General features: G+C 34.4%; 1 protein-coding gene across 1 annotated transcript in view; it reads right to left on the reverse strand.

The window, feature by feature from the left end:
• The window catches only part of NUA (nuclear pore anchor), a 158,605-nt gene that overhangs the window by 19,856 nt on the left and 115,004 nt on the right, over nt 1–23,745 (reverse strand). The window contains exons 35-45 of the mRNA XM_089796895.1: nt 8,899–9,057; nt 8,758–8,811; nt 8,452–8,565; nt 8,278–8,355; nt 8,008–8,157; nt 7,836–7,907; nt 7,346–7,501; nt 7,202–7,255; nt 6,794–6,866; nt 6,566–6,693; nt 6,045–6,194 (exon numbers count right to left, since the gene is read on the reverse strand). Coding sequence (XP_089653021.1) covers nt 6,045–6,194; nt 6,566–6,693; nt 6,794–6,866; nt 7,202–7,255; nt 7,346–7,501; nt 7,836–7,907; nt 8,008–8,157; nt 8,278–8,355; nt 8,452–8,565; nt 8,758–8,811; nt 8,899–9,057 — 1,188 coding nt within the window. The remainder of the gene's footprint in view (nt 1–6,044; nt 6,195–6,565; nt 6,694–6,793; nt 6,867–7,201; nt 7,256–7,345; nt 7,502–7,835; nt 7,908–8,007; nt 8,158–8,277; nt 8,356–8,451; nt 8,566–8,757; nt 8,812–8,898; nt 9,058–23,745) is intronic.

Consider the following 23,745-nt stretch of genomic DNA (forward strand, 5'->3'; position numbering starts at 1 on the left):
GATCGTTAGTAGTTTTCCATATCTTCGAGTTAGCATCTACGATATGAGATCCAAGATCAATGATACCTGACAATGCTAAACCTGACTTTGCATACCTTACTTCATTCAATCAAGGCATGTTGGGCATTGCTTCCACCTTGTTCTTTATGTTGTCTTGTATCTTTTCCCTCTATACTTTCATGTTCACCATGCATCCTTCTCTCACAAATGTCTTATCTATCAATACTCTCAATCTGTACTCTGTGTTAACTTTCCTTCTTCCATACTGTTAATCAACCAGTTAATCACCCAAAATTTGTGCCAACTGTAAAACTAAAATAAACAACTAAAATAAACGACCTTAGATATGCAATTAGACTCTCCATTCTACCATCTCTCAAAATTGTGGCTTTGTATCTGCTTCCAGTAAAGCTCGCAGATCAAAACAATATGACTATGCATCGCTTTCCCGAGTAACACTTAGACAATTTTCTTCATTATGATATACCAATCCATATAGTTACCTCAAGTGAACTTGACCTTGTATAATGTTGCCATAAACGACAACATCCATGATCTTACGTCAGCCAACTTGTCAACAATATTTTCATCTTTGCTAATTTTAGTTTAGTGTGTATTGTGAAGCAAAATCAATTAACAAGCATAAAAAAATGCTTCAGTATTGGAAATTATAAAGAACGAAGTGTCACACCATTCTTCAAACACCATTATATATTTTCGTGGTTACACATTTGTTTAACAATTTTTAGCACAACACATTCTAAAATTTGTAAAATAAAAATTCTTCAAAACAATCTTTCCCCAGAGCTTTGCCTCGCATATTTCTTCTAGTAATAATGGCATACTTAAGCTTTATTATCTTCCATTATGATACCTCTTAGGATGAATACCTACACTGTACAAAGTAAATATCCTATTCTGCCCTGGTCTCTCTTTGTTAGTAAATATTAAATGAAGTCATATCCTTGTATATCTTCATTGTTTGCAATGGTAGTCACTACACATATTCTGTCTGTATTTCTTCTTAAATTACTTAGCGTTTCGATCTCTTATTATAACCATTTCTCCTATAGATTTTCCTTTCAAATATATAATTTATCAAAATGTCATCCAAGGGTCTTTATTCGATTATTTCTTTTTGCTTTATGTGGAATTTTAGAGAGTGCAATTACCACTTCATGACTTTATGCATTGGAGAGTGGAGAATATATATGCTATTTTTATGTTAAATAAATGCATATCATAACAGAACCATTTTAAAAGTGGTTTCCTACAGCTCACTTAATCCAGTGACTAGATTTTTTAGCAGGTCTGCCCTTTTCACTGATTTATTTTGTTTTTCCAATAGATGTAATTTTGTCAAACAGTGTGCATGCAATTGAACAACTAGGTTTGTTTGGTTTACGAGTGTAAAGTATGATTGAATTTTTGATGTCACGTACTAATTTTCAGATTTCTCGTTAAAGGAAATGAGTATAAAATAAATACAATTTGCACTCTACAATGAACGAAATGTGAACACAATGATAGCTTTCCCAGATTTCAGATATGCAGATTTTATTTCAGAATAATTTAACAATACATTAATTAGATTGGAATATTATTGCAGACCTGGCAGCAGCATTATAAACAGTCAGAAGAATAGATCTATTGTTTCCAAGTGTTTACTATGATCTCTCTACTAAACTTTTCTCAAGTCTGGTCTTTGACAATGACTTCACCTTCAGATTTGCAGCCCAAATGCCTTTAATATTTGCTGATGACAGTGATACTTCAGCATGCCTTGCACTACCACTATTCTCAATAAAATATTAAAATACATCCCCCAAATGGATAATTTGGCTCTGATGTAGCAACTCCTTAACAAAAACTACTCTAAAACTGATTTCAATATCAAGACTGTATCTTTCAACAGCATCAAGATTGTTAGCCGAGAGGGTTTGCATCCTCCAAGCCCTAGATGAAAATTCACCACAATATTATCAAATATATAAAATATCCAAGCAAGCCAAAAAGAGAACACTTGATTCCTTTTTAATATTTTATTCACTTTCTTGTGGACTCATTCTCTTGTTTTGTCAATATTCTAGCAGACCCTATTTTCTTGTGGCCCCCTATTTTTGAGTGGCTTCTATTTTTCCGCGAGTGCTTTTCCTTGAACATGTCCCCCTTTACCTTTTAACTTACATATTTCCCACAAACTATAGATTAAGCATTAATAAAGTTCAATAATTAAATTTAACTTTATAAAAGACTTTATTAATGCATAATAAATTATATCAATCATAAATAAATGATCCCATCAGTATTGAGCAATTTACCATCAACATACCACTGCACTGGAAATCCAAATCTAACCATAATGACTTACTATCAATAGTAAGTTGTACCCAAAATTGTCTAAGAGTACCCCCAAATGAACTGACACTGAAACTTCTTAGGCCAAATGGCATCAAAGTCCTTTTTATGTCCTAGTTAGCCTACAGGACCATGGTTAGTTGACCGAGTACTAAAAGGAATGTAGAAGAATTGGATCAGTTATTACTTTCTCATTGATCTTGAGACTACTGACTTACAGATTTATGTAAGTTGTCAAATCATCTGAAGGATGTAGTGTTGAGAAAAGAAAAGGTTGGTAAAGACAAAAAATGAAATGATGAAGTAAAAGTGTTTGAGCTTAAATGGGCAATTGATGAATCAGTCTTTGACAAGGTAATATTGGTTTGATTGTTTTATATGATTTGATGAAGAGTTAGAAAGATGTACAAGTCAGATATATTGATTGGTAAGAAAGGATTGAAGTTGTGAAGTGAAAAGATAAGGAATAAGTGCATGCTACCGAACTGGAAATAGTAGTAAGAAAAGATATTGTTCGGTGGAAGTAAACCGAGCATTAGTTTGAGAGCAAAGTTTGTAAGTGTTACCAAGCAAACAAGTGTAAGCCAATGAACAGTGTTAACCGAGTAGATGAGGTTGTTCGGTAAAGGAAGAACACGGGTTGATAAAAGAGAACAGTTTTGATTAAATCAATTGTGGGACGACATCGAGTGAGAATATGGATTAATCTAGAAAATTCTAAGGACGATAAAAAGTTTGTTAGTAAAATCTACGGATGGAATTGGTAAAGTAACATCAGATGGAAGAGATTAAAGGAAAGGTTCGTGATCCAAGAAAAGTTCAAGTTCCAAGGTGAGATCGAGCTAGCAAGATGCAACATATTTCCGAGCACCAGATACATTGTATGTAAGCTGAGAGGTGAACGGATGAGAGGAATTCAAGGAAACCCTAATGAATGTGATTAAGAGGCAAAATAGCACCTATATAAAGGATGAGAAAGAATGATGTTACTGCTTATCGTTGCTGATAAAAGAACAAGAACAGAAGGGTATACCGAGCAGAGGAAAGTGTGAATCAGGTGAATGAAGGTGTGTTGAACGAAGTGCATGTTGCTCTGGCAAGTAAAGAAGAGTGTAAAAAAACATATTGAGCAGAAAGGAGATTTGAACAGGCAAAGGTAGTTGCTATTTCTACGGATCATTTCAATGTTACTTTCTAACCACTATAGCAGAAAATCTCTTAATCGAGTGGATTTAACAAATCCTATTTGTAAATCCTTTGTAAGGTGTCATTCAAATGAATGTACTAAATCCTTTAATAAGGCCACTCATTGAGGAGTGATATATAGGCGATCTTTGGTGAAAATCCCCTAACAAGTTCACATTTCGTAAATGTGTTTGTAAGCTTTAACAGGGTTAGCTCTTAACCGAGCTCACTTTGGATGGGTGAATTTCTTTGTGGGTGACATATCCCATAGTGGTTTTTACCCAAATTGGGTTTCCATGTTAAATACTAGTGTTAATGTGTGATTGGATGTGTTTCATGTTTTCATATGCATAAAGTTGTAATTTGTTGTTGGTCGGTTGAAAACTTAACCGAGTTGTTTGCTGAGAAGTTTAAAGAGGTACAAATTATCTTCAAGGACCTGAGATAACTAATTCACGCCCCCGCCCACCCCCATCCAACCCCCCTAGTTATCCAACAAGATGAGCATTGACATGTATGAATATACATCCATCCATCCATCCATATACATATTAGATATGCATATACATACATATCTCGAAAATGTCTATACACACACACACACGTGCATAACTGGGATCACCCCCTCCCCCCAAAAAAAGAAATTACCAAATCCTCAACTCAAAATGAAATCTGAAACCAAACCAGAGCCAGGATTGGCTACTTAGGGTCTCAGTGGTATTGCAATCTGTTTTTGGAAATGTAATTGTAGAACCCAGGAAACTAGTTTGTAAAGGCTTTGAATACAAATTGTAACAACGATGGCTTTGTATGTGCTCTTTTAATAAGGTAAGGGTATATGGTTTCCTTAATCAGTTTCTTTATTCCTCCATAATGGAATCTTTTAGAAAGAGGTTGAATTGAAGTATATATCACAAAATATGATTCAGAAAGATAAATAAAGGTAGTACGTTCAGGTAATTATACATGCTTAGATCAATAAAGCCATATATACTTCTTAGATATTCCTAAAGCAGGTACGATATAGAAGGGTCTATTATACAGATAAAACAGAAAACTTTGAATTACCTAAGATCATCTCTCTTTATTAGAATATAGATGCAGAACAGGGGAGGTTAGTAAGGGGTTTTCACAAAGAATGTAGAACGGTTGTTTATCTAATTTGTTTATTTTGTGATGTTAAAAATCCATAAAATTTATTTTTAGAATCAGACAGAAGAGGAACTATCTCCACACCTCTTTCTTGAGCCTGACGCCTGTCGCGGGTGTAAAACTGTGTTACTAATTTACAAAGTTTTTAGTGAGAGAAGGGAAGGTCTGATAGTGTCCAACATTTCAGGCCATTTTCTTATATTTGTTTGGTCTGAAATTTCTATACTTTATGGAAAGATAATAGGTATTGACATGTGTCTAATTGGATGATTATAAAATGATCTATTTTGCATTCATTATTAATCTTAAGGTGGTAATAAACCAAATCTGTATGGGACAGGATATATCTGATATTAACAGTTTTTCATGGCTACTGACAAGGTTGGCAAAGAAATTTTATGCTGTTTTTAGTAAATGTGGGAATGAGGAGCTTAGTGTTGACATCAGTACAAGATTCCAGCAGGCACTCAGGAACATCCGAATGTCAGATGCAAACCTCAAATGAAAATGGATATGAACATAGTATATAAAAGGATTGGACAAATTGATGTTAGAGCTTGTAATTTACCTTCTCTAAGTTGTATTTGTAACAAATTATTATAAGTACACTAACCCCAAATTCCCCATTCGGGCTGGCCAGATTGTAAATTAGGGGAATATTTATTTCTATTTATTAGAGGTCTTCTTTGCCAAGTACTTTCCTACCAGTGCTCGCACTGCCCTGGAATGTAAAAATTTATAGTATTATTAAAAATATATCGGCTACGGCCCATTACCTAACAAAAAAAAGTTTACTACATAATTACTATTACTAATTTGTAAAGTTCTAAAATCAGTAATGCTTATTTTGTACTTAAATCAGCTGTGGATACCCCGTTTCCCAAACAATTTTAACGAAGTCAACAGAATCATCTTTTCCTAAGGATTCCATGAGACTTTGACCAATACCCTTTATGTATTTCAGCATTATCAAAACTCAACAACAAAGGGAATACATTAAACATAGGTATTCAAAGAGATAGATATATTAAAAATATGAGGTCCTTTGTTTTAAAAAGTATCCTAGTCCTTAAAGGAAGCAAGGTGCTATCAAGGCTCAGCCATAGAAGGCCCAAAAACACTATCATTTATTACCACGAAAGGCTCATAAAGGGAATTATGTTAAGAGGGGGAATCTTAGGACTAACTTAACTATATCAAAGCAATCTAATTAATAATTTTTCTTCTCCCAAACATTCACCAATTAAACAGAAAATCTATAACATTATCTGCTTGCAAAATCATGTTAGATTTTTCATTTCCTTCAGAAACTATAGTGCTAAAGAGATGATAGAAGAAACCGGCCTGACCTGAACTACAGTCTGAACTTGATTAAGAAATGCTTTCCGATCCCTATAAGACCTGGCTTTTAAACTTTTATTCTCATCTCTCTCCTTACGCAACTCTTCCCTTTCCTTCTGCAATATCTCTCTTTCCCTTTCCAATGTTTTCTCTAATATCTGTGATATGCAAAAATGAGACAAGTTTAAGCATGTCGATAAGAAATCTAATGTCAAAAGATAACTTAGTTCTTTACCCAAATCATTAAAATTTAAATTCATAGGCACGACTCTTCATACTAATTCTACAGTTGATTTTCAATAACATGATGCAAATAGTTCTTTAATATTAGTAAAACTCATTAAATACGTAATGCTTTTCAATTTTATTTTATTTTTATCTTGTTTATTACAAAGGAGAAATGCCCAATAGTATTAAGGTACAGTTCTTTCAGTTATGGATGTACTTATTTCAGTGATTGTATACTTGTAGTGTTATGTAACAAGACATAAATATTGCTAAAGATCTATTACTTTTCATTGAAACTAACCTGTATCCTCCAATCCTTTTCCTTTAACCTGTTTTCAGACTCCTTTACAGACTGCTCATGCTGAGCTACCATGTCCTGACGAATAATAGATTCTTGCTGCTTGGAAAGTTCTCCCGTTGCTTTTTTGCCTGCAAATAATATTTCTGGTTCACTTCTCTACAACAAATATTGAACAATACAGCATTTCAAATAGCAGATCACAAAAAGAAAATTTAAAAATCATCAGACCAGCATTCAATCTCAACTCTTCAATCTGCTTTTGCAGGCCCTGTCTCTCCTTTGTGAGATCTTCAATTTTTCGCTGCACATGAAACCGAAATCAGCCCTTATGTGATTCCAATAACATCACTTATCTTTCCAAGCTCAAAAGATCTACCAATAATAAAGGCTGCATAAACTATTATAATTTATTTCAAATGAAACGGATATTAGCATCATAAAAAATTGTGCCACATCCCCATGTAATAATCAGCATCAATTCCACAATACAAAAATATTTCAAACTGTTATGAATGTTGTTTCAATGACACACCAATTTTCCTACTTTTAGATATGATAAAGCACTAAATTTTAGTATCAGACAAAACACAAACATGATCCAACCATTATACAGATAGCAAAGAAAACATATATTACCTTTTGTTGATAAAATTGCTTCCTAAACTTCTCAGCTTCTAGTTTATTTGTTGCCTACAACAAGAGACAAATCATACTTGGTCAACACAATCAAATACAAAATATTAAAACTATATTGCTCAATTTTTTGAGCTAAAAGAATACCTCAGCCTGTGATGTTTCCTGTAGCTTCTTCTCCAGTTCAGCCAACTTGTTATCTTTAGAAAGAACCTCATCCTCCAAATAAGATATTCTCTCTTCCTTTTCTGCTATCAATTTTTTACTTGACTCAAGTTCTGATAGTGTCGTTTCCAACTGCTCCTGCATGGTTATGGAGTTTAAAGTTAGGAACCGTAATGTTAACATGCTTTCCATTATGAAATTCCATGGTCCCATATTAAATAGGACTTCTGTGAGTTCTTAAACACAGAGAATTACAACTTGCAAGAAAATGTTGCAAATTATTCATTTCTATGCACATACAATTTACATGAATTTCCTGTAACTATTCATATTGAAGAAAATTTGTGGAGCACTAGAGAGCTTTTTGAATATGGAAAAGTACTATTCCAATAAAAATGACAAAACAACTTATCAGAAACCATGCCTAAACGAATCTTATATATCATTTATAAATGATTACAATAAATTCAACCTGAAGTTTTTGGAGCTCAGTTTTGACACGGTCGTAGTCCTCGACATCAACTGTCTTGTGCTTTTCCAACAACTGGTAACCAAGAAGTGAGCCCAAACGGTTTTAAATAACAGACCAAAATACTGTATAAGTTTATAACAAGTATTGGCTATAATAATGCTGGTCGACAAACCTTGGAAGCTCTATTTTCCCAATGTCCAGTCTCCATTTTCTGTAATTCCAGCTCTTTTTGCAACGCCTCCAGCTCAATTTCTTTCTCTTGCAATTTCCTTTGTAGTTGATCAATAGTGGAGCGTGTATGATGAGCTCTTTCTCGCAATTCCTACAACAGGAATAATTTAATTGTCCCGTAGATCAGTTTAAATCATATTCACCCAATATTTAACTGCAAGTTTTATAAAATAAACAATACCATAAAAAAACTGCATTAAATTCAATTTACCTGGCATTCCTCAAAATTCCTCTTATTTTCATCCCTTAGCTGACTATTACTTTCTCTTAATAAGTTCATTTCTGTCACCTAAAGAAGAAAACAACAATTCAAGATTAATAGCCTGCCAATACAATTCTGTTTTTACACAAATATAAGAACAGAATTGGCACTAATTGTTCATACCTGGCATTGCAGAGACCTAAACTCCTCATCTGTATAGATATTAGTACGAAGATTTTCACGTTCTCTCCGCAATGCAGCTTGTGTTGTTTCAGATGCCTGGAGAGCTTTTTCAAGCTGGTAAAAAGTACAGAAATAACACAGATGCAAACGTTAGTACAACTTTGTTTCATTGTCCCAAGGTTTATCCAAGACTACTGCATCAAAGACTAATCAGAATTAATGCTAAGCTCATCACATTTAAACAAGCACATGATTCAAAAGAGAAAATGATTCTGCAGAGAAGGAGCAGATCAAAAATTAAGCTACCTGCTTCTGAAGTCGCATACGCTCTTGTTTTAATAATGAAATCTCTGTGTCTGCCTGTAAAGGAAATGTATATAAGAATAAAATATTCCAACAAAAAATTAGGAGTGACACAGTACAACTGGGAAAACATTGACAACTTACAGTCTCCTTTGAACGTCGTAAATAGCGTATCACATTTTGCAGATCACTTTCACCCTGATTATCAGAAACCTGACCTTGTAGATCAAAGCCAACACCTATTCTTTCCTTCTCTGCTATCTTTATATGCATGGCTTCCAGGCGATCAAGTAAAAGCTTGTTCTGTGATTAAAATAAGCAAAAAAATAAGTTGCCATGCAAACCAAAATATACAAAAGTATTTAAAGCAAATAAAAACAGAAATGGCATGCAGTTTTCTGAAAAAGTATTTAGCAATATCCTCTGATAGTATCATTAAGTTTAGAGTTCACAAGCTTGCACAAAAAGATTATGTTGAGACTTAAGGATGAGAAACATGCTGGCATTTTTCACTGTATACCATCAAGGCCGAGTTTAAATTGCTATGAGACAACAATGAGATTGTCACTAAAATTTACAATGCCAAACAATGGAATAATAAAAATGTACGGGCATACAATTGTCAACTCAAGGAAATCCCATAGCCAAGTTGAAGAATAAGCCAGCTGACAAATCGAAGAAGAGGTGGTTCATCGAGGGGCTGATTCCCTCATCAAGCAAAAAGATGAAGGTGGTAACTATGCCCTCGTATGCCAATGCCTATAATCAGGCAATCGACATCAAGAGTGAAAACAAGACACATACGATGACTATAGAACCAAGGGTAGTAGAGATGATAAATTGACAATAATAAACACCCTACGGTGAGATATGTTGCGAATGATGAAGGAATTGAAGGCCAAGAAAGGAACCAATAAATAAAGTAATGAACTATGGTCAACTGAGTGCAAAATTGAGGGACACAAAAATGTTAATTGTCCCAAAAATGATGTTTTGTAAGATTCTCCAAGTAATGGGTCATTCAATAAATTAGTATCCATATAATTTAAATACTAGAAGTATGCAAGCACTCTTCACATGGGGAGAGTCCACTCCATCAAACAACAAAATGTGCTCCAAGGCAGTTATGGAAGTCACCCACATAACAGCATGATTCAAGAGGATGTCCTATTACAAAATGCCAACTCCAAAATAAGAAAGACAACGTATAATTATTGTGCAAATGGCATGGACCAAGAGACCATGAAGACACAAAATGGCCAAAGCAAAAGGGTATTAATATGGAGGAACACAATGAGGTAATTCTCACAATCATGAAAGCACAAACAAGAAGGCGGTATGCCTAGAACCTTGTACAGAAAAGGAATGACTCTAAGAAGCAAGAACATAAGTTAGCAATCAATGGTGAAGGAATGAGTAACTTCCAATACATCAACAAGTACCATCGTCAATGACAGGTCAAGAGTTAATGTGCTACTAGAACTAACAAGAGAAAGTAACATTGGTTATGTACGTTCCACTTTGGAAGTGTCAACCAAACAAGGAATTAAGTCATTGTGGACATTGATGGCACAAAAGATAACAATGCACTATCTTTTTTTGGATTTTGAGGTTATCTCGTTGGAAAAGACGAGATATGATGCATATCTTTCTATTTGGTGATTGAATGCTAGCAATGCGAAAAATAATTGGAAGTGGGAAACACTCTTGATAGAAAGTAAAGGTTAGTATGTCAAAAATCAAAGATATTAGGTGGTAAGTAATTGTTGTCATCCTCTAAATCGAAGTTAGAATCATACGATAGAGAGTCAAGTATGGATGATGGAATGCAAGGCATGTTGTTGAGGCACAAGATCATTACAAATGTAATAACATTGCCATATTTTTGTGTGTTGCAAATGCAGATTGAATGTTATATAAATATGCATACAAGAGATGTCTCGTGAAGAGACGTATCTCTATGGTAATTTATAAATTAATCATCAATTAGATAATATTAAGATATATATATATATAACTAGATATGAGGGATTGTCTAATTGATGATTAACCAATAAATATAGAAGGACTATCTCTAAGTCAATTCAATCCAACTGAAGCTACAACATTAACACTCCCTCTTACCTAGGGAGGATTCGTATAGACCACATTATGCTCTCAAGCATATAGAGATATCATCTCAATATGATATTCTTGGAATGGCATATTTAAGGATATCAACATATATCCATCAACTTGGATGTTATCTTTTGATATCATCCGAAGGACTCAACAAGAAATATCAATCATATGATATTCATCATACTTATATTCTCTCGGTATTTACACTGGCAAAATGTTCATGATGCCTACCAAAAGAAATATGTTATATCCTAGAAGGATATGCGTTATCTGATCTCCGGTACACTCTGGGACAACAACTCAACTTAGTCTACTAGATAATAATCATGATCTTGAGGAAGGATTTGATCAATACGATCATCTCATAAAATGATGATCTGATTTTGAGAAATCTTATCAATTTCACATTCTTTTTATATGAATACTAACATCAACACCAAGATGCCTATCAACAAGAATATCATATCCTAGAAGGATATGAGTTGTCTAATTTCAAGCACACTCCAGGACAATACTAAACGTAGTCTATCAGATAACAACCTTGATCTCAGGGGCAATAAAGTAGTCTCCATTATGACAAGTATTACGATCTTCGGCACATGTCGGGACAACAAGTTAATGTAGTCTACCATGATAATAAATCAAGAACTCAAGAACAACAAATGTAGTATCATGATCTCTGACACATTCCTGGACAACTACTTAATGTAGTCCATCATGATAAGAGGTCAAGCCATTGTTAGCAACAAAGTCATGTAGAAACTCACAAGCTATCCACCATGAACTATGTCAGAGAGTGGATCCACCATAGCTTCTCCAAGAGGGTGCAACAAGGGCTTTCACCTTAAACGTCTTTCTCACAAAGAAGAATGCATTACAAGGAATTTCACTTCAAACTTTTCTTTTGTAGAAAAGAACTCTTTAACAAGGAATTGCACCTCGAAATTATCCCTTTGAACAAAGATTCTGGGAAGTCATATCCTCTAGCTGCTCCCTTAGAAACTCTCTTCATCCAAGTATGCCAAAGATAAACTGTCAGACTCCCTCTGGTGACAAGTGACACTTACTCATGAAGTACACAAGTGTAGGCCCACCAAAATCATGCAGTCATACACATGTATCTTTAGATTCCCTCTTAACATAGAAGGATACTCATAATCACAATTATCAAAGATATTTGCTTCAGGATTGTAATTTTATCGAACCTGAATATTAAATGACTGATGAATTCTAGATCATAGCTTCTTTGAAGCTACTATCATAAGCTTGAGTCTACACAATATAGGGTAGCATGTATAAAGTACCAACCTTTACCTGCAAGAATTTCCTCAGACATAAAGGAAAAGATGAAGGCAAATGGCTTTTAAAAGTACATATAAAAATACAATTAAGACAGAATACAGTGAGTAGATAAATGTAATACTCAAAGACAACAAATACTATTCTGCACATGAACGAAATTCTCCCCTTTAAAGATAGCTCAACTAGGAATAGAAGATTGTTTAGCATTTGCCCCCCACAATGTAAAATTCCCACTTATGCCATTTTACAAAGTTTACTATTTAATTTCATGACCACACACATAAAAATCTTTCTTTCTTTAATGCAATCTCTAACACTTCTTGGTCCATCCTTTTATTTGATAGATCTAGGAACCTTAGTCTACTTTCATCCTCAAAATATATATCATTTTTGTTAAATCCTGATAACTTGATCATATTAATGTTCTGATTTTTCAGATCAGACAGATCTAAATGCATGTCATTTCCTTTATATATGGTCTCCTGATAATTACATCTCCCTTAGAACAGATCAGTGATTTGCTAGGCATATTTATATGCCTTCTATTGACTATTGTAGTTAACTAAGTATTAACGATTAGTTAATGAGCAAGTGTGCCGATTTTTGGAGTAGTTTGTTTCATGGAGGGCCGACCTAGAAGGGGTTCTGTCTATTTGAAAAGGCAAGACTCTTGGGTAATATATAAGTAGGAGCAAGATTGTGGATAGAAGACACACAATACAATCTTAAGTCTGCTTTTCTAGCAATCTACTCCTTGGCTATTTAGTGCAGAAATAAAATATGATCTCCAGAATTTATTGCAGACTTCCACAACAATAACATTCAGCCCAGAATTATAGTAGATCAATTTGTAACAAGGTAACAATACTACATCAGTATTATATCTTCAGAATTTGTAGAAAACTTACATGGTATCAAAGCTCTGGTAGTCGAACCTTCGCTCTGCAAATTGATAATCAGATAATGAGCCAATTCCATAGTATGCAACCTTATATTCCTCAAACTCTATGTATTCTTATAAATGTTGCATCAAAGGTATTTCTTACTACCCATTATGAGCTGTAATAAAGGCATTTGGTGAACTACAGATCCCAGTGATAAGTGTATCCGATCTAAGAGTCACGTGATTGAAATCTTATGCAGTGAATAGAGAACCAAGAGTTCCACATATACTATGATGCAACCACAATCTGTCCTTAGCAAATTATACTCATCTATGCTTGGACCATGAATGTTGATTAACCCGAAATCAATGGTACACAAATGCCAACTTGACCTACAATATCCTGTTATCACCAAACAGAAATACACTCAATAGTGAATAGAATATTTAATCATCTAAAATGGAAGTCTACACCTGATAACTTTTATTTTTCTTAGTCCCGATGAATATTAATACCCTTTAATTACTTCCAGCCAATAAACTTCAGGTTGGTGATCGAATTTTATGATGTCACAATAATGTATATCAGTTAGAGGTGGGTCCCTTTGTACCCATGATGTGAGTATGGCCGTCAAAGGAGGGATATTTATTTGTTTCCTTTAATCTACTTATTAATCAATCATGGCCGGTCCACCTTTCCAACGTGGTCACCCACCGATTGTGGAAATTCTATGTAATTCATCATATCCCTACTCATTGGGATTGTTGTTGTGTACCATAACAAAAATGGGTAAGTAGAATTCAAGCATACGATTTTGATATAGAATATGTTAAAGGGGTAAATAATGGTGTTGCAGATGCTCTATCTAGACGCCCCCACCTCAATATGGTTACTAGTATTGTTGGAAATTGGGTAAAAGCATGGTTACCGGGAGACCCGTCTCCCCCCTAAAAGTCACGTCTCAGAGACCGAGACGCGTCTTGGAGACTTTTCGCATCTCCGGAGACCTCAAAAAAGGTTGGAGACTTCATGACAAAGTTTCCTGAAGTCTCCCCGTCTCCTAATCCAAAATGTGAAGTCTCCCCGAAGTCTCCTGGTAAAATATAAATGTAAAATATAATATTAAATAATTTTATATATTTTAGCCCTCATTTTATTGTTTTTAATACAAAAATTAAGACCACTGACAATTTAGATGATTAAATCATTTAAAATATTTTATTTAATAAATTAATAACTTTAAAAACATTAGAAACACTTTTAAAAAATTATTTTTATTCAACAATTTAAATGATTAAATCATTTAAAATATTTTTGGAGAGTATGATAGCTGAAGACCTTGAGATGGATGATCACAACCTTGTGGAGTAGATGATAGTACCATTGACACACTAATACTAGATATATTTCTGTTTTTTGTTTATTGTACAAAGTGTTCATTTTTGTTTGCATATCAGCAATTCAGCATCAAACTATACTTTTTTGAATTTAAAATTTGAATATGTAACGATAATCTCAGCGATTATCAATCTGATATGATGGTGATCATATGCAATATTCGAAAAACAAATATGTCTATGAGATACAATATTGTGATCACCTGAGTTTTGAAATCTTTGACTCTATGAGTCTATTTTAATTTTTAATGTGACATTACTATTATTATTTACTTTAGTCTTACAGTATTACTATTTTCAAATTTTGTATTTACTTTTAGTATTAGACTCTTTAAACTACTAAAAAAAAATTTGCCGTCTCCAAGTACCCCCGTCTCCTATTTGAAAAATTGCCGTACCGGTACCAGTACCAGTACCGGAGACCTCAAAGTCTCCCCGTCTCCCGGTGACCTTGGGTAAAAGATATCATTGCTGAGTATGCGAAAGATCCAGATGCTAATGAAATATTATAAGGAAAAAACCCGAATGAAGACTTCAAAACCCAAGATGAAATTATACTTTATAAGGGAAGAAGATTTCTAATTCTGCAGTCAAAAGTTAAAAACACAATCCTACAAGAGTATCATGATAATCCTTTGTCCGGCCATCAAGGGTATTTCAAAATATATAAACAGATAAGAGAAAAATTCTCATGGAAAGGTCTAAAGAAAGATGTACAGAAATATGTACAAGAATGCATGATTTGCCAGTAGAATAAGGCAGAACACACACACCCTACAGAACTGCTATAGTCATTACCCATTCCTAATCAAAAATGGGAAAGCATTTCGATGGATTTCATAACTGGCTTACCCAAAGTTCAAGGGAAGAATAGTATTTATGTAGAAGTGGATAGACTCACCAAATATGCTCATTTTTTTCCCGTCAGCACCGAGTCATTGGCACATCAAATAGCTGAACTATTTTTCAGAGAAGTATTCAGACTCCATGAACTTCCACAAAATATAATTAGTGATCGAGACAGAAAATTCATCAGTCAGTTTTGGCAAGCGCTATTCAAACTAAAGCTGTTATAAATGTTGCATCAAAGGTATTTCTTAAAGCTATTATAAATGTTGCATCAGAGGTATTTCTTACTACCCATTATTATCTGTAATAAAGGCCTTTAGTAATCTACAAGTTTGTTGCTCGAGATCCCAGTGATAAGTGTATCCGATCTAAGAGTCACATGATTGAAGTCTTATGCAGTGAATAGAGAGCTAAGGAGTTCCACATATAGTATGATGCAATCACAATATGTCCTTAGCAAATTATACTCATCTATGCTTAGACCGCGAATGTTGATTAACCCGAAGTCAATGGTGCACAGATCCCAACTTGACTGTCAATGCCCTGTTATCACCAAACAAAAATACACTCACTAGGGAATAGAAATACACTTCAGGTTGGTGATCGAACTTTATAATGTCACAATAATTTATATTAGTTAGTGGTGGGTCCCTTTGTACCCACGGTGTGTGTATGGTCGTCAAAGGAGGGATATTTATTTGTTTACTTTAATCTACTTATTAATCAATCATGGTCAGTCCATCTTTCCAATGTGATCACCCACCGATTGTGGAAATTCTATGTAATTCATCATATTCCTACTCATTTGGATTGTTATTGTATACCATAACAAAAATGGGTGAGTAGAATTGGAGCATATGATTTTGATATAGGATACTCTAAAGGGGTGAATAATGGAGTTGCAGATGCTCTATCTCGACGCCCCGACCTCAATATGGTTATTAGTATTGCAGGAAATTGGAAAAAAGATGTCATTACTGAGTACGCGAAAGATCCAGAAGCTAATGAAATATTAGAAGGAAAAAATCCAAATGAAGACTTCAAAACTTGGGATGACATCATACTTTATAAGGGAAGAATATTTCTAATTCCGCAGTCAAAAGTTAAAAACACAATCCTACAAGAGTATCATGATAATCCTTTGTCCGGCCATCAAGGGTATTTCAAAATATATAAACAGATAAGAGAGAAATTCTTATGGAAAGATCTAACAAAATATGTACAAGAATGCATGATTTGCCAACAGAATAAGGTAGAACACACACACCCCGTAGGACTGCTACAGTCATGACCCATTCCTAATCGAAAATGGGAAAGCATTTCGATGGATTTCATAACCGGCTTACCCAAAGTTCAAGGGAAGAATAGTATTTATGTAGTAGTGGATAGACTCACCAAATACACTCATTTCTTCCCCATCAGCACCGAGTCATTGGCACATCAGATAATTGAACTATTTTTCAGAGAAGTATTCAAACTCCATGGACTTCCACAAAATATAATCAATGATCGAGACAACAAATTCACCAGTCAATTTTGGCAAGCACTATTCAAATTAAAGCTATTATAAACGTTGCATCTGAGGTATTTTTTACTACCCATTATGATCTGTAATAAAGGCCTTTGGTAAACTACAAGTTTGTTGCTCGAGATCCCAGTGATAAGTGTATGCGATCTAAGAGTCACGTGATTGAAGTCTTATGCAATGAATAGAGAGCTAAGGAGTTCCACATATACTATGACGCAATCACAATATGTGCTTAGCAAATTATACTCATCTATGCTTCGACCACGAATGTTGATTTACCTGAAATCAATGGTGCACAAATCCCAACTTGACTGCCAATACCCTATTATCACCAAACAAAAATACACTTGATAGTGAATAGAATATGTAATCATCTAAAATGGAAGTCTACACCTAATAAATTTTATTTTTCTTGGTTCTGATGAATATTAATACATTTAATTACTTCCAGCCAATAAACTTCAGGTTGGTGATCGAATTTTATGATGTCACAATAATTTATATCAGTTAGTGGTGGGTCCTTTTGTACCTATGGTGTGTGTATGGTCATCAAACGAGGGATATTTATTTGTGTCCTTTAATCTACTTATTTATCAATCATGGTCGGTCCACCTTTCCAATGTGGCCACCCACCAATTGTGGAAATTCTATGTAATTCATCATATCCCTACTCATTTGGATTGTTGATGTGTACCATAACTTATAATCACGGAGTAATCTTTATTTGTTCTCTATGTTTGTAATAACCTCAGGATCAAGATAGATTCTCAATTTTTAATAAATAAATAATAAATTTATTTTTCCTATCAATGTTTCACTTATGAAATCATTTTTCATATTGATTATCATAAACAAAATATACTTTATTTTTCCTATCAAAATAATGTCTTACATATGAAATTATTTTCATATTGATTATCACTAATACAAATATATATATAATGGATCCAACAAATATTATAAAGATATTATTATAATATTATTATAATGTTACATATATATATATATATATATATATATATATATATATATATATATATATATATATATATATATATATCAAACAAATACTATAAGTTTTATTACTTATATATAAATACACATATAAATAAATATAAGCATATAAAATTAATCACACAAACGATTACCAAGTTTGGAAAAGACACGACCACGGGTCGTAACTCACGAGCGATCAAGCCTACTTAACCCACACCACTGCGTGCATGAAAGGGATTAAAGAATCACGAACAAGCAGACAGGAAGAGAAGGGCAGACAACGGACATAGAAGACACCTAGCAGCTGCATCTACAGTTCATGTGCAATTTTATCCCAGTCTCCATCGAACACTCACTAACTTGGTATTCAGGAGAATCATCGAAGGAATAGAAGAAAGGAGGTAGTATGTGGTAACACGCAGGCATTCATCACATAGTCCATCAAGTCCAGTAAAACACACAGAAGAGGAGCAAATCGGATCAGCGTCTGCAAAAAGGGGTAAGGTTGAGTTCGAGAAGTCATTCAAGACTCAGTCCGCAGTAAGAAACCACCAAGCAGGACCCGTTAATACGGGATTGCTGATAGACCATCAAAACAGGAGAATCGCTTCCCATGGAAACTCAGCTGCTCACAAGGTCTCATAGCACAAATAAATCAAGCCGTAAACCAACTCAGAATTTATCTAAGAGAAGACAGAGGTATTGATTCTTTGAGGACCAATATTAATTTAAAATGAACTTACCTATGTTAGTTCACAAGGCTTAGGATGAGAGTCAGCTCTCCTAAGAGGGATAGATGTTATTGATCAAACATCCATAATGCTTATTGAGAGGGAAGACTGTGAAATGAAGACACTTAGTGGAGAGCTGTTCCAATACAGGAACCCCAGGAGCTAACTGCTGGATTACAAACTCTTGTTAAGAAGGATACACTAAGTACAAAATAGAATCTATGTTAAATTTTAGTAAGGATAATATGTTCTGTAAAAAGTGTTGTGAACTAACACACTTGCAGGTTGTTAACCAGGGAATCGTGGAATCCCGTACCATGGGACATTACAATATTCTAATGATTATGTAGTGATGGTAGAGAGCGATGATTTTGCTGATGTGTAGGTCATGTCATAGTCTCCTCCAATAAGTATGTGCTCGCATTAATTGATATTGTAATCACTGCTATTACTTACTAACTCGGGCCTCTCCATAATATATTCTCGCTCTTTCATGGCTAGCAGCTGGTGTGGGCAATAGTAGGTCGCTGCTTCTCATTCCATTTATTTCCACACTGTTTCAACCTGTCTAGCTGTCCGCTGTCATCATTAGCTGGGCACTTTTCTTTCAACAACACTGTTGCAGCTACTAATTTAACATCAACTAAATAACATAGGCATCAGAATTGAAAGAGATGATGGACATTACAGTCTGCAATGGTGATTATTTCATTGTTGATGTCCCTGCTTATGACATACCCAGTCTGCAATGGTGATTATTCTTTTGATTATATCAGTATGGATGTCTAGCTGTCTGCTGTCATCATAGAGAGCCAAGGAGTTCCACATATTCTTTTCGTCTGATTTTGTAAATAGATTATTTTAATATTGTTGCTACAATAATCTGTTTATCTTTAACGATTTTTATTATTATCGATATCTCCACATCTTGACAGGAAGTAAATAAGACAATGGTATCTGTTTGATGACATATATTTCATTGTGATCAATCAGTCATATTATCTCCCTGTCAGTGATCATCAATCTCCAAATATGGAATCCGCTGAGTTATTTATTGACCATAGACCCTTCTCTTCTCTCCGTATATCTCTTCTTTCTTTTCTGTCTTGGATAGTCTTCACTGGTCTGAGGTTGAATGATGAACGAATTGGACGGTCCTCTCCAATCAAACATTAAACGGTTGGTGTTAATCATGATATCTTACTGACGATGTTGTTATAATTGCCTTTGTCTAATCATGATTCCTTACTGACGATATTGTTATAATTGCCTTTGTCTCTTCTTCACCGTAATGGGAGTCTAAACTGTTGCATTCACATTTTTATCTTCCTTAATTGTCACCTTGCGATGGGATGATGACTGCTGGCTTGCGCTTGTATATGCAGCATTTAGTAATTGAATTCTTAATGTCTTCTTCAGACTCAGTTCCTTTCTGTCTTTTGACTGCAATTAAAAATTATGCTTACTGAGAGGAAGCTAAATAGTGTGATGACTGCGACTGTGTTGCAGAATCGGTACTATTGGAGCTATAGACTTCCACATTATTCCTCAAAAACTCCGTTGGCTTATTGAATTAAATTGATTTTTTCTTCATTCTTTCACAGTATGCTACAGTGTTATGGATCGACTATGTATATTGAAACCATTGGCTATGATTGATTCTCTCATTACTGGTTTCATCCTTGTCCGTGTTCCTCCGCTTTCACTGGTAAGTCTAGTATTATATTTTCCTTTCTGCCTGTAAGCCCGACAATATGAAAAGACACTACTGTCGAAAGATAACAAATATTTAAACATTTTAAGAACCTGATAGAATTCAGAGCCAATACGAATAGAATTTTAGGATTGTTTTATTTTAAGAAAAAACATATTTGAATCATCAAAGACTTCAGAATATTTTTCATTTGATTGATGTCTGGTTACAAGGTCACAGATATCTTAGCGGACAACGATGTTTAAGAAGCCCTACATACCACAGGGAAGAAATGTCTATGCTACATACAAAATCATCAATGTGATCACTGATTTATTCCTTACAAAGGTTGAAATCAATCTTTTGATTGCTTTTTAAATCTGCAATGTTTTACTACATCCATTGATTACTTTCTTACATTTGCAGTCTTGCTCTGATACCATGTTGAGGAACAGGATCACTGCAAGTGTAATAACACTACCATATTTCTGTGTGTTCCAAATGCAGATTGAAATATGCATAGAAGAGATATTTATAGTGAAGAGACATATTTCTATGGTAATTTATATATTAATCATCAATTAGATAATATTAACATTAATGTATAACAAATACACACACACACACACACACACACATATATATATGAGGGATTGTCAAATTGATGATTAAACAATAACCACAGAAGGATCATCTCTAGGTCAATTCAATCTGACTGAAGCTACAACATTAACACATGGAATCAAACAATGAAGGGTTACTCGAATTAGATTTTTTTGAAGATGAGACAAGTTCTGTTAATAGATTATTTCACTAGCAAATGGAAGACTATGAGGTATTTTCACCAACGTGAAATTGTCTTGAAGCTACAACTCTTGATGAAGAGAAACTAGTGAAAGCATGTAAAGTTATGGGTTATACAATTCATGATATGGAGATGGAAAATGGAGAGAAAAAAATGTAAACTATCTAGAAACCATTATTTAATTCTCTCAGCAAGAGTTTGCTTGTTTCTGGCAGCAGAAGACAGTTTCAACATTAAGGAACTCAGCATTGACCTTTATAGGAAGAAGAATCCTCTTTCCACCAGTCAGCATAAAAGGGCGCCATCATTGCACCAAACCCCACATATGGCTAGTGTATTCCTACGAACGAATTCCTAGCATATGTACTTCAAGAGATTAGATACTTGTCTATTTTCATCTACAATCCTTGCAACTTTAGTGCGATGCATGGTCTAGTCTGCACAGTAGCACATGTCACCACCCAACAACCCTGTCACTACAATTATTGTATGATATACAAACTTAGCCAAACAAGCAAACTATTCGTGTCATTTGATGCACAAACTCTTGATGTATGGGTCTTGACACCACCCTTGTCGTACAAAGTACATTCTAGGTTGGCACATATCGAGCATTCATTATGCAGAATAGTGCATGGTCAACGTTTACCTTGTGACACTCACCATTTTTGCCATACAAGTACAATCATCGATTTCATGCTACCATTGTACATGTACAGACACATCATCCTACATCGGATTTGTCTGTGGTACGAACTCAAAGCCCGCCAACCATTATCTCTTTATAATTTTGTCCAGGGTTATTCTTGCCTACATATTGTACATTACCAACTTTGATTGGTTGTACATGCTACTCCTGGCATTTAGACAGCTACTCAAGTCGTACCACTCTATCCATACAACTTATTCCTTCCATACAAGTCTTTATGTTGCTCTTACAATACAAAGTACGATCCTTGTATCAAAACTCTATTCCAATACGCAACATACAACCTACACTAATCACCTGTGTCACAAGGTTCGCCGAATTTTCGGCTTCAGGTTCGAAATTCGGCGAACCTAAAGAAATATTAAAAAATTCGTATAAGTTCGGCCTAAATTCGTTGTTTCCGAAACCTTGAGTGCAGATAACTCTGTGTATTGGTCGCAGGTTGTCATTTCTAAACCGTGAGTGCAGGGGAGTCCATGTACAGGTGAGTGAGTCCGTGTACAGTCACAGGGGAGTCCGTGTAATGGGTCTCTTTCCCGTCTGCTTTCTCGTGTAGTCACAAGGGAGTCTGTGTAATGAGTCGTCTTCTTTCCCGCCTGCTTTCTCTTGAACGAACGATGTCTGCTTTCCATGTATGAACTTAATACCCTGCGAACGGCGCCTGAGAAAACTCCGACTCCGCTTCCATTCCTCCCGTCGGCAGTTTGGGGTATAATTATTTTGTAATGTTTCGATATTATTTAGGTTTGGTTTTATTTAATAGTTTTGAATTTTTATTATAGTATGTTTAATGTTTTAAGAGTATTTAATTTTAGGTTTACTTGATATTTATACCAAAAGAATTGTTATTATTATTAATATTTAATTTATTATTGTTATGAATTTTATATTATTTATCAAATATTAAAATATTTCAATATTATTTTGTATTATATAATAATAAATAGTCTGTACTTATAAATTATAATTAAACATCACAATACTTATATTATTTATCAATTATTAAAATATAATATAATAAAAATAAGTATATATTTATATATTTTTTAAATTACATTGGATGAATTTAATGTCGAATTTTTAAAGATTTTTTTGACTTGTCGAACTTCATCCGAATTTCATAGTCGTCGAACTCGAACTCGAACTCGAACCTTGTGACTTAGCTAATCACACATGACTCTTCAAGTTTGTCGTATGCTGTAACAAAGTCTATCCCAGCATATGGTGCACAGCTAACACCACCTGCACACCACTGTTCAAGCCCGTCGTACAATGTAACTAAGTAATTGGCGCATTGCCCCTTTGTTTTTCCATATGAGGTATGTATCATGATTCTAAGTTTAATCTACAGCTAGAAACTTTGCATCAAGAAGTTTGTATTGCTGAACTGATGTGGCAAATTGTGAAAGCAACTTGGCAGTAGGGCAATACCCTTGTAAAGGAGTCATTGGGTGTGAAGGACACAAATCATAAGTTCATTCAACTTCAATGACTTCTATATCATAGCATCCAATCTCTATTTTTGGGCTTCTTCAACATTATTTTTGGCATCTTCAACAGTCACAAAAACTATGTGCACCATGGAGATTTATGTGGCATTGGGACCCGGCAAGGGGCATTCCTCTTGACCCACTGAGGGTTTTTACCCCATGTCTCCATTTGATTTTTGAACTACATTACAATGTTGAAATTCAAATTATGCAATACAAGTCATTGTCTACAATCATGCCATCTGTTTTCTTGAATATTACTTAATGTATATTCGTCATCTAGAAGAAAGCAATTTCTTTGGGGAAATGAAGTCGTCAGCATACAATGCATATTGTTATGTTTGATAATATTGGTTATTTATCAATGTAGTGATTGTTTGAATTAAGTTCGTTGTAAACTCTATATGACTAAACTATCTTTTTCATGTTTTCTCATCTAGCTCCATATTCCTGCATCGATGTCCATGTATCCCTGATACTAGGAAA

The sequence above is a fragment of the Cupressus sempervirens genome, chromosome 8, assembly GCF_028749045.1.
Source record: "Cupressus sempervirens isolate cs-2001-9-10 chromosome 8, ASM2874904v1, whole genome shotgun sequence".
Lineage (NCBI taxonomy): Eukaryota > Viridiplantae > Streptophyta > Pinopsida > Cupressales > Cupressaceae > Cupressus > Cupressus sempervirens.